The sequence below is a fragment of the Fomitopsis serialis genome (assembly GCF_022376445.1).
Source record: "Fomitopsis serialis strain Sig1Antser10 chromosome Unknown B0H18scaffold_45, whole genome shotgun sequence".
In the NCBI taxonomy this organism is placed as follows: Eukaryota; Fungi; Basidiomycota; class Agaricomycetes; order Polyporales; family Fomitopsidaceae; genus Fomitopsis; species Fomitopsis serialis.
The window spans coordinates 261,493-279,945 of record NW_025955005.1 but is presented as its reverse complement, the minus strand read 5'-3'; the positions used below and the strand labels follow the sequence as shown (position 1 = coordinate 279,945).

The 18,453-nt window shown below is 57.8% G+C and overlaps 4 protein-coding genes across 4 annotated transcripts; 3 read left to right on the top strand and 1 right to left on the bottom strand.

Annotated features, from left to right (window-relative positions):
- The first annotated feature begins 4,515 nt into the window (after positions 1 to 4,515).
- On the top strand, positions 4,516 to 5,374 carry B0H18DRAFT_1014699 (uncharacterized protein). Its single transcript, XM_048029165.1, is given in 4 exon segments — positions 4,516 to 4,598; positions 4,611 to 4,860; positions 4,913 to 4,973; positions 5,020 to 5,374. 3 exon segments carry the CDS (start codon positions 4,675 to 4,677, stop codon positions 5,277 to 5,279), a joined length of 507 nt encoding a protein of 168 aa, XP_047892133.1. The 5' UTR covers positions 4,516 to 4,598; positions 4,611 to 4,674; the 3' UTR covers positions 5,280 to 5,374.
- Positions 5,375 to 6,357: 983 nt separating this feature from the next.
- B0H18DRAFT_1014687 (uncharacterized protein) lies at positions 6,358 to 7,683 on the top strand. The gene is made up of 3 exons (XM_048029164.1): positions 6,358 to 6,553; positions 6,761 to 6,827; positions 6,889 to 7,683. Exons 1-3 carry the CDS (start codon positions 6,502 to 6,504, stop codon positions 7,490 to 7,492), a joined length of 723 nt encoding a protein of 240 aa, XP_047892132.1. The 5' UTR covers positions 6,358 to 6,501; the 3' UTR covers positions 7,493 to 7,683.
- Positions 7,684 to 8,716: 1,033 nt separating this feature from the next.
- B0H18DRAFT_1120335 (uncharacterized protein) lies at positions 8,717 to 10,475 on the top strand (the record flags this gene model as incomplete). Its single annotated transcript, XM_048034095.1, has 4 exons — positions 8,717 to 8,793; positions 8,843 to 9,020; positions 9,903 to 10,058; positions 10,119 to 10,475. The coding sequence occupies 4 exons, from the start codon at positions 8,717 to 8,719 to the stop codon at positions 10,473 to 10,475; spliced, it is 768 nt and encodes a 255-aa protein (XP_047892131.1).
- Positions 10,476 to 10,916: 441 nt separating this feature from the next.
- Positions 10,917 to 14,735, bottom strand: B0H18DRAFT_878431 (Trichodiene synthase-domain-containing protein; the record flags this gene model as incomplete). The annotated part of the gene is made up of 7 exons (XM_048040622.1): positions 10,917 to 11,202; positions 11,260 to 11,289; positions 11,342 to 11,990; positions 12,699 to 12,960; positions 13,234 to 13,367; positions 13,744 to 13,994; positions 14,137 to 14,735. Coding segments are annotated over 7 exons (2,211 nt in total), but the record flags the coding sequence as incomplete, so codon positions are not given.
- Positions 14,736 to 18,453: the final 3,718 nt, after the last annotated feature.

Genomic DNA, 18,453 nt, shown 5'->3' with positions numbered 1-18,453 from the left:
GTGCAGCGGTGGCACTCTGCTTTTGCTGCCATCGTTCGAGCCTGAGCGTATGTACTTCCCCACGGTCCAGATCGACTTCGCGTCGGCCTCTTCGAGCCACGCATCCCAGTGCGCCTTCTTGGCAGCGCGTACGTGTTCTTGACATATATAACCATGAGTTCATCCAGATCGTGCGATAAGCAATCTCAGTGCTAGCGTAAGTTAAAAATACATGATATAGATGCTGCTGAAAAGGCTGGGCATTATTCCCCCTGGTCCATCAATTCCTCCCCAGCCTGATTATCGGGCGCCGTCTTGCTCTCGGACTCGGAGGCCAGCTGGTCGCTCTCTTCGTCGATCTCGCCGGTTCGGGGGCGCTTCCTTCCTGAGCCCTGAGCGTTATACGTCGGACCACCGAGTAAGGGGCGATTGGATGACCTCGCGGCTTTCCGCGCCTCCACAACGCGTCGAGCTCTTCCTGAGCGGTGGCCCGCGCTGCTGAGGAGGTAGATGCCGTGCGCGTACGGCCGTTGCAACGTCGGGTTGCTCAACACTCAGAGATACGGGGGAAAGTGTGCGCGGTCTCTCTGGGAGAGACGCCGAACCCGACAAATAGGCGACGGCGGCGGGGGATCTCATGGCCAGCCCGTGGGCCTATTCCAGCCAGGCGCTGCGCCTGCTGAGATCCGGCTTGCCGGCAGCGCCCTCTTATATGTGGGGGCTGCGTCTTCGACTGGCTCGTCAACTTCTGGCAACGGCGGAAGTAGCGAGCCGGTGCGGGAGGGGAGAGATGTCGTGGGCTTTGTTCTCGTCAGCTGGACGGGGGATCGAGTCTGGAAGAGGGGCGAAAATAACGGATTCCGCGCCCTCGGAAGCGGTGGGGGACGGTGGTGATGTTAGGAGGCGCACTGGAGTCAGAGGGCTCAGCGGAGCCGAGGGCACTCTGACCACGCGATTAATGTCGTCGCGAATTTTGATTTCGATCTCTCGAACGCGTTCCAGAGTCAAATCCATCGCCTGGAGTGTCCCTCCTTGACAAGGTCTATGTCGCTTCGCAGTGTGCACGCCTGCTCGACTCCACTCCTCATCGTCGCAATGTCGGCTGAAATGTCAGCATGACGCCCTCCAGCTGCGCCTTCTCCGCGTGAAGCTGGTTGACTTCCTCGCGAAGCTGGTTGACTTGCTGCCCCATATCCCCCGTTGTGAGAGCCAACTCGTCGCGTATCTTGTCCACCTCAGACCAGTGGGACCAGTGCTCGGCGCTGGGCCATTGGCCACCTCTTCGACCCTCGCCTGCAGCACTGCGTGCCTCTCGCTCTCATACTTGAGGAAGAGGATGATACTCGCCCACGCGTCGGCAGGATTGAATGAGCCTGCGGCGTAGCTACACCCTGCGTCGCCAGGAACTGGATGTAACCCTCCGCCTCCTGCCTTGCCTGTAAACTCAATGGTGCGGGAACCGACGGCGTGGCCGATGTCTGGGGCACAGACAGGGAGGGAACCGACGGCGTGGCCGACGTCTGGGGCACGGACAGGGAGGGCCCCGCGTGGGCTGCGCTTGGAGACGATGGCACGGGCGACATTCTAATCAGCCCGGCGAACGCGTCAGTCTGCTCGTCACCATCTGGGATCGAGATGACGTCGTCCTCTTGGTGCGCCTGAGCTGCTTCCGGAGAAGACGCCGGTCTCTTCCCAGCGGCGTGGGATGGTGTGCGCTTCGGCTACGGAGAGGCATGAGGACTGGTTCAAAAAGATGTTGGGGCAAACTCACCGCCTCGGGAACAGGCACGACGCCTTCGCCACCCGTTTCGTCCGCGGGCGTTTCGATCAAATTGATCACATCGGCCTCCTCGTCGAGATCAATTGGCTTGTCGGGCGAAATCCCTCGGCCGACTAGTTTCGCCTTCTTCCGGGCACTCCGCTTCTTCGAAGTTGGCTCGGCCTTGTGACCCTCCTCGTCGCTCTCTGGCTCGCTCTCCGTGTCGCCTTTCCTGTCCAGCTTGGGAGGCTCTATAAATTGGCCCCGTGCTAAGGCGGACCGACGCACGGCGACCCAGTCCATCAGCTTGTCGCTGACCCGTTTATCCGTATTGTCCCAGGTATCCAGGTCGACGACCCAAGAACCGGGTTTCCCCTGTATCCCATTCCAAACCGGCAGGTCCGGGTATGGTAGGCGCTGGGCCTTCCGGTCGGCCACCCACATTCGCCATTCGGCGGCGGCCGTCCCTGCGATGCTGTTCTTGAAGACACGCCCGTCGTGCATGTGGCGCGGGACGAGCGAACAGGCCGATTTAGCTGTCTGACAGCCCGTGCAGCGAGCCATCACGACCTTGTGGGTCGGCTTCCTCTTGTGCGCCCCAACAACGTAGAGGCACGTTTTGCCCAAGTGGAGGCAGCGGTCGCATTCCACGGGCTAAATCATCAGGGTCCGCTGGTGAACCGAAAGCGGCGCAACTCACCGGATGAATCAAGTCCCCAACCCTCGCCTTTGATTCGGCCAGTTCGTAAGCGTTGACTTGCACCGACACAGGCGCCTTTACAGGAGGCGCCGTACCCCCGTTGCCGTCGGCGCGCGCCACCTCTTCCTCTCGGTCGACCTCCATTAGCGCTGTGGAGGGCCCGGCCTCCTTGCGATCCGCGGCCCCCTTCCCCGCATTTGTCTGGCGGCCGTGAATCCCCTCGGCCATTGCCAATGGCTCTTCTTCATCCGAGCCGACGCGGGCCCTCGACTTGAGCCCAGCCTTGCCGCCTTTCCCCAACCCCTGCCCCCTCTTGACGACATCGGGTGGCTTCACAACATTAATGCGCTTCCGCTTCTTCTCCTGCACGCCCTCGGCCGCCTCGCCAACCGGCGCTGAGTCCATCGGCCGAGTCCGCTTCTTACTGGTGGCGGTGCCGACCTCTGCGGAGTCAGCCCCTTGTAAGTTTCTAGCAAGACTGAGTAATGAATACCAAATCCTTACCATCCGAGGGTCCCGCAGTGGGCCTTTCTCCCTCCGCGCTGGTTGAGACGGGTCCGACGGCCGTCTCTGAAGCGCTTGTAAGCGAGTGAATCAAGACGCTAAGGGGATGGCGTACTTGGCTTCCACCATTCGTGCGCACGCGCCGCATAGCGTTCAATGTCCATAGCCACAATATACTTTTCAGGTATCTGCGTCGGAGGGGGCAGAATATCCGCCCTAATGCTGTCAAGATTAAATTCTGTTCTCAATTGTAAAAGGTACAGAGCGGAAGCCAACAAAGGGGGCATCTTCAAACTGCCTGCATTAGCCGCCTGCACGATGCCATACCAATGTTTCTTCTGCGAAGAATGAGTAACCTACTCGAGGATGAGTCTCGTGGGATTCACCATAAGAGTGCACAACGCTTGCTGCGCGGCCGGACGCTCTGCCTCCGGTGCCTCAATCGCTGCATGTACGTAGGCGGAAAGGAGGAGTACTTGTTCCTCCGTTATCGGCGGAAAGCCGGTGCTGTCCTTCACGACCTTAGCCGTGTCTTCCGAGATGGCGGGCTTCGACATGCCGTCAACTGTGAGACGCCGTCGAGCGTTGTGTGGCGTGTAGAGGCGGAGGGGCGCAATTGAGTCAACGGCTATGTAAGCCGCGGAATCTTCAGGCATGTTTGACAGCGCATCAAATTCACGTGATTGCTTCCCACGCGTGTTTCACCCGCATCAGCGCCCGCGCGTCGCGAATCTGTGTGGCTTCCGACTCTGACCGTCGCCAATTCCCGCTTGCCCCGCGGCGGTCGCCATTCGCCCATTCCATACCACAGGTATGTGTAAGCTCCGTGGATGCCATAATTGAGCGACTCATCGCTAACCGGCGTCAGTCTTGCGCAGCCCATAGGCAATATGGGTCCTGATCGAACTCCCCACAAGAGGCGCCGTGGCAGCTACGGTGAGTAACTCGGCTCGGTGGGACACTCACTCGGTGACAATTGCCCTCATAGAGGTGATGGTTGGAGGAGCTCGACGGCCGGCGAGGCATCTCGGCGGCAACGAAGACACAGGCATTCCTCCTCTCCGCGGTCCACCCGCTCCAGTTCTGGCACCTCCCCCCTTCCCACGTCACTCGGCTGGCATGGCCATTCCCGCCCCCCCCCTCTATTGCGACCACCTGCTGGTGCCTCTCCCCTGGGGCCTCCCGCACCCATTCTTTCCCCCCTCCCGGCAAGGCCTCCTCCACCTGTTTCTAGGGCTCTCCCGGCTTCACCGGCGCGTGTTCCTGGCCGGCCGGCTTATCCTCCTTCGCCGGTCTTTGCCCCGCCTTCCCCGCACCCGCACCCCCGCTCGCCGATCTTTGCCCCGCTCCCCCCTCAGTCGCCGCTTTTTGCCCCGCTTCCCCCTCCTCGCTCGCCGCTTTTTGCTCCGCTTCCCCCTCCTCGCTCGCCGCTTTTTGCTCCGCTTCCCCCTCCTCGCTCGCCGCTTTTTGCCCCGCTTCCCCCCCCTCAGTCGCCGCTTTTTGCCCCGCTCCCCCCCCCCAGTCACCTCTCCCCCCTCAGTCACCTCTTTTTGCCCCGCTTCCCCCTCCTCGCTCGCCGCTTTATGCTCCGCTTCCCCCTCCTCGCTCGCCGATCTTTGCCCCGCTTCCCCCTCCCCGCTCGCCGGTCTTTGACTCGCTTCCCTCCCGGCTTCCCTCCCGTCCGGCATCGCCACCTTTTCCTTCGGCGCACGCACCTATACAGATACCTGCGATGCTCGATCGAGCTCTGTTGAGTCCGCGAGCCCGGCAAGCGGCGGCTGCTCGCACTGGATCTTCGGTGCTCGCAAACCCGCTTCGGGTGCCGCAAAGGCCGCGATTGGCATTTGATCCCGACGCAGCTCAGCGCGCTTCTGAACGGCGCGCATCGCTTCGCCCTCGAAAGCCGAAGCAGGTACTGGTAAGTCGCGCGCAGTCGACTTATCACCGCCTCTCACCCGCCTCGTATCCAGGGCAAGCTCCGCAGCGGTGGGTATTTCGAAGGGCTCTGTTTCAATGAGAATCTTGAAGCCGGTAAGTACCCTCAGCACTTCAGCCTGGCCTGTGCTGATTCTGGCAGGTCCGTACCTTTGTCAGTCTGACGATTTTGACGATGGCCCGCCAGTTCCGAACCAGGGTCCCCTGATGGACGCCGGCCGATCGTCCTTCTATGACGTTGAGCGCATAATCGGCCACCGGATGGTCAGGCGGGGCTCTGAATTCATTTATACTTATGAGGTGAAGTGGGCGGGTTGGGATGAGACGACTTGGGAGCCTAGGGACAACGTCGCCGGCATGCCCGCCTATTACGAGTATTGGGAGAGCATGGGCCCATGCTGATCGTCTTCGTATACTGTGGTTCAACTAGTCAATGTTGTATAATATTGAGATCCCAGTGTACGCTGTGCTTGGTCTGGGCTCCATCGAACGACAGCAATCAGTTCGCCCGCGGTGGGCTCCGCCGCGACGCCCGCAGCCGCCTTATGAGGCGGCGCCCCTTCCGATCGGACACTTCGCACCGCCTTTCCAATAACCTTCCCGCCTCGCTGAATGCGCCTCTCGACAGACTCTACCGTTGCGCTTGCGACGAACGAAAAGGCTGCCAAGCGGACCCAAACGTAGGACGAGACGAGCGCCGCAACGATGAGTGCCGTGCCTGTTGGGGCTCAGGGTTAGCAAATAGCACCGCGCGAGAGCTGCCAACTTCGTACCGAGACGAGGGTTCGTCGTTCAAGGCTGGAAGGGGAATCAACGGCTTTCCGTCGCCTTGCAGGTTACACATATACAGTCATCGACGGCTCCTTGAGACGCCCAAATCGCGTTTGGCGTCTTGCATCGGAACACCGCGTACTCTTCGAGATCGGACAGTGTACGCACAATCAGGCATGTCCAAGGCATCCTACAAAAAAATTGTATCCTTATCCATAGAGCGAGCGTTGCACACTAAGGAGATCAGTCGCGATTTTTCTTATCAAGACCTTGCCCGGTCCTTGAGACACCTGCCTAAAATGGTAACTATCCCAAGTGCTCATCAGTGCAGATGGCTCTTCCAGACTCTTTCCTCAAGTGAAATATCCTTACAAACCATTGGAATGATCACTGACAGTACAAAGGAAACTTCCTTTGTGTTTAACCCCCACTTTCGCGCCGTTCCGCATAGTAGGGATTATGGGCCGGTATGATTATGTAATGGTACTTGCTAAATCGGGTAATGAAATTCATGAAATGTGGTTTTCCATGTTCTTCGACATACCGTGCAGCGACCAGCGCTCGCACCATCGCAAACACGGTCTCAGTAGGTACATGACAACGGTAAGCAAATTGTTGTCATTTTTCTAGGCTAGCAGGCTTCACTGAGCACGCACTGAAGCCCGCTGTCTCAAGGACCGGGGGTGTCTCAAGGAGCCGTCGATGACTGTAGTACACGCAGATGGGCCACTCCGTAACGGACGGCACGCGCATTGGAACACTGTCGCGACGCGCTTGAGGCACTCGTACCGTTCCACAGCTCGAACACGACGGGATCAAGCGCAAAACGAGTCCAGACGGAGAAGTCACAAGAATGAGGAGCAAGAGCGATGGGCGAGGGCTAAGCAGAGAGACGAAAACCAAATGTGAGTCCTCTGTTCTGTACCAACTATATAACGACTTCTGTTGCTACGCGCATTGACGAGCTTAAAGCTCCGAGTCGTGGTGCCTACTTGTCCACCAGCTCGCGCATCCAGCCCATCCTCTCACTCATTCGCTTGCCCACCCGCGCGCCGCTCTCACCCCCAAGTTCTGCCCTCTCGCGCTCGCTCACTCATTCACCACATACCAAGTCACGCTTGCCTCATCTCCTGCTCACCCGCGCATCCGTGGGTTGCGGCCGCAGGGTCAGCATGTCAGGTGAGTGCACCGCTGTCCATCCCGACCCCATTGCCAACCCCGGCAAGTGATTGTCCACCAGGACGACTGGACAGAGACGAGCCCGACGAAGACGGCCCTACCGGTTCGCTCGGTTCCAGCACCTCGCGCGGCGTATCCTCTCCACCAACTGCCTTAACCGCTCGCTCGTCACCTACCTCGTTTGGCGTGCACTCTCTGCGGCGAACCGCGGCAAGCCGCTCCTCCCCCGCCTTTGCCGCACGGTCTCTGACTCGGTGTTCTACGTGGAATTCCTGCTCCTCATCCCACGGACGCCGCGCCACATCGACTTGCAGCACTGGGACGAGGTGTACGGCCCGAAGTACGAGATATCGACGAAGACGGAGTGTGAGTGCATGCGAAATCTGACGGCGCGCGACCAGCCGACGACACAAGCCCGTTGGTGCAAACCCATACCGCGCACGGACCCACTGGCATCGAAGAATTGGCCGCCTAACAGATACGGATCACGAACCGACGCGCACGGGTACGACGCGGGCCAGTTCGCCGTACATAATGCTCGGTACAGCGCAGCTCAACGAGCAGCACTGCGACAAGCAACAGTCCACCAGGCATCCGGCGCGGCGTGCAATGGCCTGCCGAGCAACAGCCGGGCATACCCCAGCTCGACGCGCATACGCCCGTGAAGGATGAGTGTGCCGCATCCTAGCCCGAGGAGGAGCCAGGCCACCGAGTACGAACAGGACGAGCGGGAGAGAGCCTGCTGCGCGCACCCACTGGGCAGACGGTAGCTCGCACTTTTCTACGGTACATTATGAGTAGCTAGCGCTGTTCTGTACAGTAGTAGTGATCAATAAAATAATATTGAGTTGACTTCTATGCCCTGGCTGATCTTGGCTGACGAGCTTGGATGGTTAACGTTGATCGACCGCCCAACGTCGGCTATGCCAATGGTCCTCGGGGAGCGGGCGTCGGCTAGTTGCGATGTCATTCGCTAGCCGACATTGGCTGCGCCAGTGCGAAATGGCGCAGCCAATGTCACGTTGGTGGCCGGCGCTTTCTCACTGCCCGTTTTGAACGGGCTTCGTCGTGCTGCGAACAGAGCGTGTGACCGATTGCGATGGGGACGTAACCGAGACAGGGCCCGCGTTGCCGCAGGCGGTGACGGCGGGCGGCGGGGCGATCCACAGCGCAGCGAGGGAGCGCCCATTTGGCGCCCCAGCCATCCCGCGAGCGATCCGCCACCCCGCCGGCGTTTTACTGCCTGTGGGCCGATGTTTGCCGCACCAATGGCATTCCAGTTTGCGTGATCCCGCGCAAAGAATGGCGGGTTCGACTCCCCCGCGAGCACCGCGCGGCCGCGCAGTGCAATGCGCCGCAACCGCGCGCAATTTGAAACCCATGATTTTCCCGTGGATCCATCATACCTGTCGATCGGGAAACACGTGATCGCGAGTACCCTGGGGCTGCGCGCCTCCTCATTCTACCACTTAAACTTGCAGGGCGACCGCCGCTTCTCCCACGTCCCCAACGCAACATCTCGCCCATGACCGACTCCTCGAGCTCAGCCCCCGCCTCCCCTCGTCTCGCCCCACGCGGCGCTCGTATCCGTCCATCGCTCCACCCCGTCTCGCATGATACCGCCCCGCTTGCTCTGGCCGCCGCCACTGCGATAGCTCCTGCGGCCGGCCACGCCGACACCCCAGGGACTCCCGCCACTGACGTCGCTCACTCCGCGCTTGGAGTCGCACCGGCTGCGGGCGCTGAGCTCCGCCGAAACCCCGCAATCCGTCGGTCCACGCGGCGCGCACCCCCGCAATACCCGCCGCCGCCCGCATAGAGACGGCGGCTCTCCCGCTGGATGCACTCGCGCCGCCTTCTACGTCCGGCCCAGCGAGGATGCGCCTGCCATGCCCCGCTCGCTCGCGCCTCACGACGCATTGGCTAGCATACGGTGGATCGTCGAGGACATGAAGCCTCACCCATGGTACGTTGCCTTTTTTTTTCATTCTAGGTTCCATTACTGAATCTTTCAGGGTGCACTACGAGGCGTACGTGAAGCGCACCGGCCTGTTAGTGACGGCGTCGAAGGTGTCGAGCGCGCCGCAGGGCGCTCCTTTAGTATGGTACATGGCAGTTTGGGCGTCGACGGAGCAGCAGGCGATGGACTTAGAGCGGTACGTGGAGGATCTGTTCGAGGAAGACGGGCGGGATGTTATTTGAGGTGGGCGCCGCCCACATTACTATCCCGTAGTACTACTACACACGTTCTGGCTACACCACTACATATATTCAGTGTTTGCGACACTCAGCTCGCTTTCTCCCAGTCGACTTGTCACTTAGGCAATGCGCTCGCTGCGAAAGAAAGCCCGGCCGACCCGGGTAGATGTCTTCATCATGGCCAATCCGCCGCGCAATCCGCGCATGAAATGCCCGCCTCTTGCAAGGGCCTGGCGCCGCGCACGTAGACGCGCCCTAGTACAAGCTGCGTACAGCCGCTCGGTTTCTTTTGTAGCCGACGGTCGGCCAATCAACGGGTGTGGGTTGTGTATAAAGCGTCGGCCGCCGTCGGCTGGCCCTATACCATTGGTGGTTTCGGCACGTCGGTTACTCTATGATTATAGGGCAAAGACGCTGCCTGGTGTGATCGCCTGGCAGCCTGAGGTCACAATCTCTGGACAGTGGACGAGACAGGTAGTAAGTAGTAATTGAGATGGCTTTATTAGAACGGGGCCATCTGCTGCCATACGTTACCAGCGTCACTGTCTCCCCGCAAAATGGCAGCGTTCTACGCTGGCGTGGTGCACTGCCATGAGTCCTCCATCTCAACCGCCTGCGGCCCAGCAAACCCCCTCTCGTGTACCTTACTACGCACGGTACTCCAAACTCATCTCAAGACAGCCTCTTTATCGACAGTGCACGTACTGCTCGAAAACAGCGGGTGAGGGAGCAATCTTGAGACGATGCGCTGCATGCAAGATAGAAAAATACTGTGTACGTTCAAGTTCTGCTCCATCATGTGCATGATATCCCGGAATCTCTCGCGACGCACGTTGGGCTTGAAGCTTCGGACGCGTTGCATGTGGGTTTGTGCAGGACAAGCGGTGTCAAAAGGCTGCCTGGCCCATTCACAAGAAGATCTGCAAGCAGAACCAAGAGTCGTACGCTCTTGCCGAGACATCCTCGGATGAGCTGTTCAAAGCTCTGCACGAGTTCCGACGCACACACGAGCTCGTCATGATCGATGCTGCCGTGACTTGCGTTCGCGCCCACTACCTACCCCCGGCCTGTACCGACCCCATCGCTGCCTAGAAAGAGCGGGAGGACGTGGTAGTCATCAACCTACGACCCCGGCCCAATGCCCAACACGTACGGCCCGAGACGCGCTTCTATGTCACGGATGCCCAGCTTGAGACTCTATCTTCATCTGCCACCCTCTTTGAATGGGACATCGAGATGATGCGCACCAGGCTACAGGCTTGCAGGGAGTTGATGTCGAAGGGTTACGGGCCATGTGGCTCTCTGTTTGTCGTCGCGCACGTCGTTGGTTTTGATATTTCGGAGATTATGACGCCCGCGTTCCTGTTGGACAAACCGGGGTATCTGAAGAGTGCATGGAAAGAGTATCTCTTTCATATGCTGAACGAGGGTGGCGTTAATGTAGGATGAGTGGGATGGGAATCTGGCTGGGAGAATGTTAAACCTTTACTGTGTACAAGTACCCTGCCGTGATTGTTGTATCATACTAGCACGAACCTGTGCTTTGTTAACTCGCGCTATATGTTGCGGACATCGTGTTGAGGTTACTGCACGCTGCAAAAGCTGTCTGTATGGGGCGCCTTCTATGCCAGGAAATAGTAGCCCACCTATGTCTAGTCTCAAGATCTCACCTTCCGATCCAGAGCAGACCTCGTACAAATCTTCGTACCCCTCCGATCGTTCATGTCAACGCAATGATCGATTTGTATCGACGTCCGACTCGTGGCAGGTGTCATCTAACGTATGTTGATATGGATTATCACACTGAGCATTCTATCATATCACTACGAGGGCACGGACGGTACAGTACATCTATGGACACGTAGAACACAAGCAGTATAGGTCTGAGTCTCAATCACTAGAGATATCGAGTAGATACTCGCCTCCCAGGATATCCTTGAGACGATACCGAGAACTGTCAGTGTGTACCCTGATGTAGCCCGCCGCGAAGTTCTCCCATGCCGCCCGCGCATCTGTATCCCTCAGCACGTATCGGACACGCTTCACCGCAGCGATGGTCTCGCCAGTCAGTTCTTGTAGGACTTGTGCTGTTGGCCTCCCCGTAGCCAGCGCGCGTTCGTGGATGTAGTTGTCCTTCTCTCCCGCGAGTTCCTCTTTGTAAAACGACAGGATGTCACTGTGATATACGTGAGCGTCTGATAACGGGACAAGGTCAAGCACGGTTGATGCTCACTTCACGTGGCTGACGTACAACATCGTGTCACTGTCCCCCACGTTCAGTAAGCGCGACTACGAGACAGTACGGCTACACGTACGGGATGGCTTGCACATACGCCCTATAGTCGGGGAACTGGGCTATTGGCCAGATGAAGCAGGCGTACGCTTCCGTAGTAGCCGTCATGCTGCGTTTGTACTCCACGAACGGCCGTGCCTCCCGGCAGAACGTCTCGCCCTGCCACTCGTTCTCCATAACAGACGCGTTGATGAACCGGAGCGCGGACGCGTATATCGTGTTCGCCGTGAAGCCCGGATAGTGGTCCCACATGCGCCCGAGCACCTTCGTGAACTCCCCCAGGAGGCCGGGATCGCGCTGGACGACGCCGGAGCACATGTTGCGGTGGAAGTCCGCGGGGGTCAGGCCGTCGAAGAAAGCTGGGTCGTCCATGATGGCGATGAAGGTGGTGAAGACCGTCACGTGGACCTTCGTCTCCATGTCGGTGATGTGGGCGTATGCGGTGATGGTGAGGATGGTCGCGGGGACGACGTAGGGACGCATGGTACGTTCATCCCCCAACTGGCTGACGATCTCGTTCACTCGCCGCTCGAGTTCCAGGTCGCGGGTGTACTTGGGGAGGTCGACGTCGACGTTGTCCAGGAAGCTTCGGACTGCTTGTTGAGCGAGTAGTAGAGCTGAAGACTGGATACTGTTCGTGAGACCGAGAGAGATAAGCGACGCAATGCAGCCTACCTGTGTCATGATGAGGCTTGGAGGAGGTTGCGAGACAGCAGAGCTTGTTGAATGGCGACGTAGAATAGTCCCTGACGATCCATTTTATACCTTTCTGCTTCCGCTCGAGCTTAGTTGCGTACATGGCATTCGCCAGCGGCGGCATAGCCTGGACAGGACACCTCCTTTCTTCCGCGGACTTATCACTCCATGAGCGACGATGAATGGTGATCAGTGCCGGTCAGTGGTCGTAGAGGCGTGGCAATCGACATTGAGCACGACCATACCTGTACTTGGCCCTGTGGCGGTCGCAATTAGTTCCGGTCCAGGCATGGAACGGTGAAGGCCCCACGTAGAAGGCAATGACTTGGACGGGTCCGAATACTTCGCAACAGCCAGTGGCCCTCCGCACACATGTCAGTGAAACCGCCTGCACAAACCGGTGAAAAGGGAGACTGATCACAACGCATTCACTCAATGAAGCTATCCAGAGTTCGTTACTCGGCATATGGTGTATCGCTGTCTCCGGTCTGGGTTGCGGAGTCGCTGAACGATCCACAAGCAGTTATGTTGATCAACGCTGCTCTCTCCTGCGAACCTTAGTCTCCTCTCCAGGAACTGGAATGCACGTACCTTTTCCACTGAAGCTGTACTCACCGACGTCGTTGGAGGCTTGGAGCCGGATGGACGCCTCAGCCACTCTGAGTTCTAGCGTGCAACAGGACACCAACCGACAGTGGCGGTTTCGCGTGGCCGACAGATACGAGTACATGTCATCGAAACGTGCCTCGGGCGTTGCTGTGCAGTGGGCTCGGAGGCTTGTTTAGTAGCAATATTACGGCTAAGGTTGGCACAGTGTACAGTCTGCAAAGGGACGATGTACTTATCATATCCGCGCGTGCTAACGTATATTAGCCCAGCCAATTGACTGCTTGCGATGAAAGTGGAAACGACTGTGTCTGCCTGTTCTGTTAACAGCACATCCATCTTCTACGCATGATGCATGAACACCCACCTGAATGTTGCACCGATGTCCAGCTGGCGCTCATTATGGGTCGGCATCAAATACGTTCAAGCTTCGAGGAGGAATGAAGTTAACGAAGTGGTGTGCATGAAAGCCGAAAAAGGCATGAAAGTCTCATTGCAGACCGGACATGCCCGATTCAGGAGTTCACGGCCACTGTCAGTGTCACCGTGACGGCATGACCGTTGCCAACACCGTCGGGCGGTGGTCACGAGCCCACTTCGGTCGCTATTGACGGGGAGAACGCCGCGGCCTTCGCTCTTGTATGGGAAACGAGCCTGGGCCAATTCGGGGCCATATTGTTCTCGGGTCCACGGACGGGAGTTGGAAGTCGCCAGTGAAGAGGGCCGAGTCCAAAGTTGGGCGTGCGCTCAGATCCAGATCTCAGATCGAACGCACTCAACGCCGCCACAGAACATCCACTTTAGGAAACTTCAACTGAAAAGAAGTTGAAGCGCCTGAGAGCGCAGTAAGTATCTCGAGAAGCCGACTTGCGCTGTGTTGTGACTGGGTAGGGCGATTTCTGCATACAGTGCAGATGAAGTCTGGTGGAGAGTTTCATATCCGAGTCTTGATGCCATAGCCTATTGAACTGCCTGCCCGCTTTTCGCCCGGACTGGTGTGCACGTCTAATCGTTACTAAATCAAACTCGTGAAGATATTATCGCACGGATATAAGCCGAGATAGTACACAAGTAGAGGGCCATTAAATCAATAACTAGTTACGTCTATGATGTATTCGCCACCCAGGATATCCTTCAAGCGATACCGCGGATTATGGGTGTGCACACTGATATACCCAGCTGCGAAGTTCTCCCAAGCCGCTCTTGCCTCCCCGTTTCCCAGCACACTGCGAACACGCTTGACAGCCGTGATCGTGTCGTCGATGACGCCCTGCAGGGCGTCCGATGCCGACGAACCGGTAGCCAGAGCGCGCTCGTGAATGTAGTTGTCTTCTTCGCCCGCGAGCTCTTCCTTGTAGAAGGAGAGTATGTCACTGCGTGTGGTGTAAGCATGAGTGCCGTATGGAGACCAGATATATGTCACTTACTTGACATAGCTGACATACAGCATCGTGTCTCTGTGGGTGGTTGATCTTTGTCAGCCGGAGCGGCCCTCAAACCACCTGCGTGACTCACGGTATCGCCCGTACGTAGACCCGATAGTCCGGGAACTGCGCCCGTGGCCAGATGAAGCAGGCATAGGCTTCCGTAGTGGCTGTCATGCTGCGCTTGTATTCCAGAAACGGACGCGCCTCCAGGGTATAGACCTCCCCGCGCCACTCGTTCTCCATAACCGACGCATTCACAAAGCGGAGAGCGGACGCGTAGACAGTGTTCGCCGAGAAGCTGGGATAGTGGTCCCACATACTCTGGAGGACCTTGGTGAGTTCGCCGAGCATGCCGTGCTCCTGCTGAATGACGCCGGTGCACATCTTGCGGTGGAAGTCGCCGGGGATGAGTCCGTTGAAGACGACGGGGTCGTCCATGGCGATGATCAGCGTGGTGAAGAGCGTGATGAGCACCCGTGTCTCTAGGTCGGAGACGTGCGCGTAGGCGGTGATGGTGAGGATCAAGGCCGTGATGACGTAGGGCCGCAACGCCTGTTCGTCGCCCCAGTGCTTGACGATCTCCTTCACTCGAAGCTCCAGTTCATGGTCGCGGACGTATTGAGGAAACTCGACGTTGACCTTGCGGAGGAAGTCCCGAATCGCGTCCTGGGATATACTGAGGGTGGATGACTGTGGGCCCACGAATACATTAGCTTCTAGCGTGTACAGTGCGTGTCTTCGCTTGGCTTACCATCGATTTCGGATTGATGGCTCTTTGCGTGGTGGGGTTGAAGCGGTAGGTGAGATTGGTGAGTCAAGGCCAGGCATGCTGGCCTTATATACAGAATGCCAGTAAGGCTCACCGTGAGCGACACGAGTACTGACCCGTCTGAGGTATCGGACTCAACATGTAAGGTCTGGTGCTAAAAGGTGTCAAGAAGACACCCATCCTATCGGCTACATAGCCTGTTCCCGATGGGAAAGGTATCATGGCCATCGGCCCAGCTCAAAGGGATCCGCCACACGCCAGTTCACTCACAGACAGAAAACCTCGGATCAAGGTACTAGCTTCCTGTCTTGTCGGGATTGAGTTTCTCTAGGATGAGACATCAACAACCCACTGGTGGCGGGAACGAGTGAGTGCTGCCGCGGTCCAGATTCTTGACCGACTAGCGATGGAAGCGCTCGGGCCACACGGGCGTTAGTTTGAGAATGGGCATAGTGTCTTGAGACGACGATACTGATGCGCAAGTGACACGATCCGATCCAATGTGGCCTACAGATCCTTGGAGCGAAAACTGTGCCAGCCAGATGTCCTCTGTAGTGGATTGAATCGAGAAGTGCAACTCGGATGTTTGCGATGTCTGGCGCCGCTGGAAAGGTAGTATGTTCACCAAGATCGGGATTCACTTCACTGGGTGTTTCCAGCTTGAGCTTGAGTGTGCAGCCCGCGGATGTGCACATGCGTCATAGGGTCGTGCTCAGTGTGGGCTATCATGAACTTCCGGCCCATCTCGGATGGAACGCAAAGGTAAGCATGCGGCGGAACGTCAGCCTGTGAAACGTACCATTGAGCACATTTAGTGGCCCCTCCCTTGGCCGATACGTGATCGGAGTGAGAATTCTGGTAATTCCTGCTGGCCGTCTTGGAGACCGGATGAACACTGACTAGTACTGACTACGGGAGCCGGGCCAAGGTTGCGGTTTCTCTGAGTCTATCTGAAATGTAGTCCTCGGACAGCGCATCATCAGATAGTGTCGTGGGATGACAGGTGGGACGGCGCATGTCTCGACACATGCTCTCGCAGTGCAGTGCCGCCTTGGTGAGAAGGAACGTGACGTACTGACCTGGTTCGAGTAGACGATCTCTCCGAGACCGGAGTCCAGCAGTGTGTCCGTATCGTGACGGTAGACAAGGGTGGAATGCACTGTTTAAAGCGATCTTGAGCCTCAGTGTAGACCATACATTGCAGAACGTCCCAGACAACCGCGATTGCAGTCGTCTGCATAATGATCGTCGCATGCACGCGCGACGAGAAACTTGTTTGGCCCTCTTTGGCTAGCCCTGGCACACTGGCACCGCAGCTGGTCAGTGCCATCGTTTGCGCAGAGTGCGCAGAGTAGCCCACGACAGTCTCTTCTCAACTTCGGTCACGAAACTCATGACAACTTCTAGCCTGCATCTCCGCCACAAGGTAATCAGCAAGATCCCAGGTATCCCGAATAGTTCGGACGAGGGGCCCAGGTGCTGTGGTCGTCCTGCCGGTGTGTGCCGTGGCAGAAGCGGGGCGGGGAGCCACAGCCCCGTACGCTGGAAAACGCAAAACGACAACCATTATGCAAATGATTGTACAAGCAGGGTACATCAAGGCTTACCTGCCGCCGCCGACTGTGGGAGACTGGTCAACTTGAACATCGCGAAGGTACACACACGACGACGGCTAAACAGCCGTAGACGGTTCGGACACCATGTCACGGTGTCCGTAGATACAATGCGCGAGCTCGTTCTGTGGAGCCGTACGACAAAGGAACGGTTCCCTCGGAGCGGTAGAATCAGATGATAGGCGCATCGCGCTCGTGTCCGGTAATAACAACGACCTTCGGGCGTAGTGAGAAAATATAATACCTCGTACGTTGTCTGCGCTCGATTGAGACACACCACGACGCAATGGAAGACAGCTCTCTCTTGTCCGTCGTTCAAGTCCATATCCCGTAGAATCGACGGCTTGGAAACCTGACGTAGACGATGAGCACCTCACTGGAAGCAGCTGTCCATTTGCGATGCACACCGCGAAAACGGTACTCGTAGTATTACGTGTCGGTGACCTCGGGCAGTAGGACACCGGCTATCATAGGACGCGAAGCCCTGCCGAGCATGGTACATGCCTATGAGGGAGCTGCTTCTGCAGAGTATGGCGGGAATGTTAACCGATGACGGAACAGCTGCCATCTGTCCTGTCTAGACGAATTACGCACTGCTGCCCGTCTAAGGTCATCCGCAGGTAAAATTTCCTGCTGAATGGCACCTATAAGCGCAGGCCAATCAGCGCCGCAGAAGATGACGGCCCCCTCACATACAACAGAATCTTGTCTCTCGAGATGAACGCACGACGGCGTGCAGCTGGTCATCATGCGTACATCTGCATTGAGTCGGAGTGGAGTGAATGTCACAGACGCACGAGGCGGGTGCAATGAGTCATTCAACTGGGCCAATACCCATTGTCAATGACGGTTCCTGGGCACGCACTTGGCTCAGAGGTCTTCGAAGTCCATGCCAGCGTCATCTGCATTGAACGCCGTAACCGTATAGGCGAGGCCGCCACCGAATTTGAACGACTTGAGCGCCTTCCCAAGGCCTTCCGCAGTTTCTACGATAGCCAATTGCCGCAAAGTAGCACGCGGTTGTGTCGACCGTGTTGTAGCTTGACATCCAGGCCACATCACCCTATGCAACAAGAGTTCCAGAGATTCCGGATGGTGTAGACCCAGTGGGCAAACTTCTAAGAGACACTGAATGCTTGAGCAACGAGCGGTGGAGGACGGAAGGCACCGGTCTGTACGTCGATCAGTGACCGACTCCCGCTAACTCCGCGGCCATGCTGCGTGAGAGCGCTCCGAGAGTACAACGAGGCCGGAGAAGACACGCATCGACAACGTTGAAGCAATTACGCGTCACAGGTGTCCCGAGGAAAGGTGTGTCGGCGGATTCAGCGCGGCGCGGAAGAACAAGGTCGGCGGACGCAGGCAGAACACCGGGGTTGGTACCTCTGAGCCTGAGCGCTCTGTGGCCCAAGCGTGCAAGCAGAGCCAAGTATATAGAGCAGGGGCGCGTATGCCGAGGACAAGGCAGGGATGGTAGCCAAGACGGAGCGCGGTGCTACACGGCAGGAGAAGACCTTCGAGTGGTCTATATACCGACTGCGCAGTTCGAGACCCGCTGCATGCTCGCGATAGGGAGTGAGCAGAGAAGACGAGGATTGCGCGTGTCGCTCACGACTCCTGGCTGCCAACCTTCCGGGATGTGAACTTTGGCATCACAAGCTGTAAGAGCGCGTTAACGGAGGGCAGAGTAGATCCAAGACAATGGCTCACAGGTACAGATAGGCTTCAAGCTTCAGATGGTACCGACACCTTGATGCGTACGCCATCCTGTCATATCTGGTCGAAGGACAATGTGGAAGGCGTAGACGCATGCGACGCGAATAGTGCCATTCTGGTAGGTCATTTCATAAAGTGCGGCAGGTTCTATCGCCGCACCGTCTTGTAGCAGGACCCTTCTCGGACCCCCGCACTACCCGCCGCCGAGAACGCTACACCGCTACTCATCTTCCGGATCGTCCACAACTTCACAGAAGCCCGAGAGTCAACCGTCTCGAGTACGTACAGTCCATTAAGCGGGATAATT

Coding starts and splice junctions, on each gene's coding strand:
- B0H18DRAFT_1014699 (XM_048029165.1), top strand. CDS start 4,675: ATGCTCGATCGAGCTCTGTTGAGTCCGCGAGCCCGGCAAGCGGCGGCT. Junction 4,861..4,912: donor GAAAGCCGAAGCAGGTACTG/GTAAGTCGCGCG, acceptor CCTCGTATCCAG/GGCAAGCTCCGCAGCGGTGG. Junction 4,974..5,019: donor CAATGAGAATCTTGAAGCCG/GTAAGTACCCTC, acceptor TGATTCTGGCAG/GTCCGTACCTTTGTCAGTCT.
- B0H18DRAFT_1014687 (XM_048029164.1), top strand. CDS start 6,502: ATGAGGAGCAAGAGCGATGGGCGAGGGCTAAGCAGAGAGACGAAAACC. Junction 6,554..6,760: donor CAGAGAGACGAAAACCAAAT/GTGAGTCCTCTG, acceptor CCACATACCAAG/TCACGCTTGCCTCATCTCCT. Junction 6,828..6,888: donor CCGCAGGGTCAGCATGTCAG/GTGAGTGCACCG, acceptor ATTGTCCACCAG/GACGACTGGACAGAGACGAG.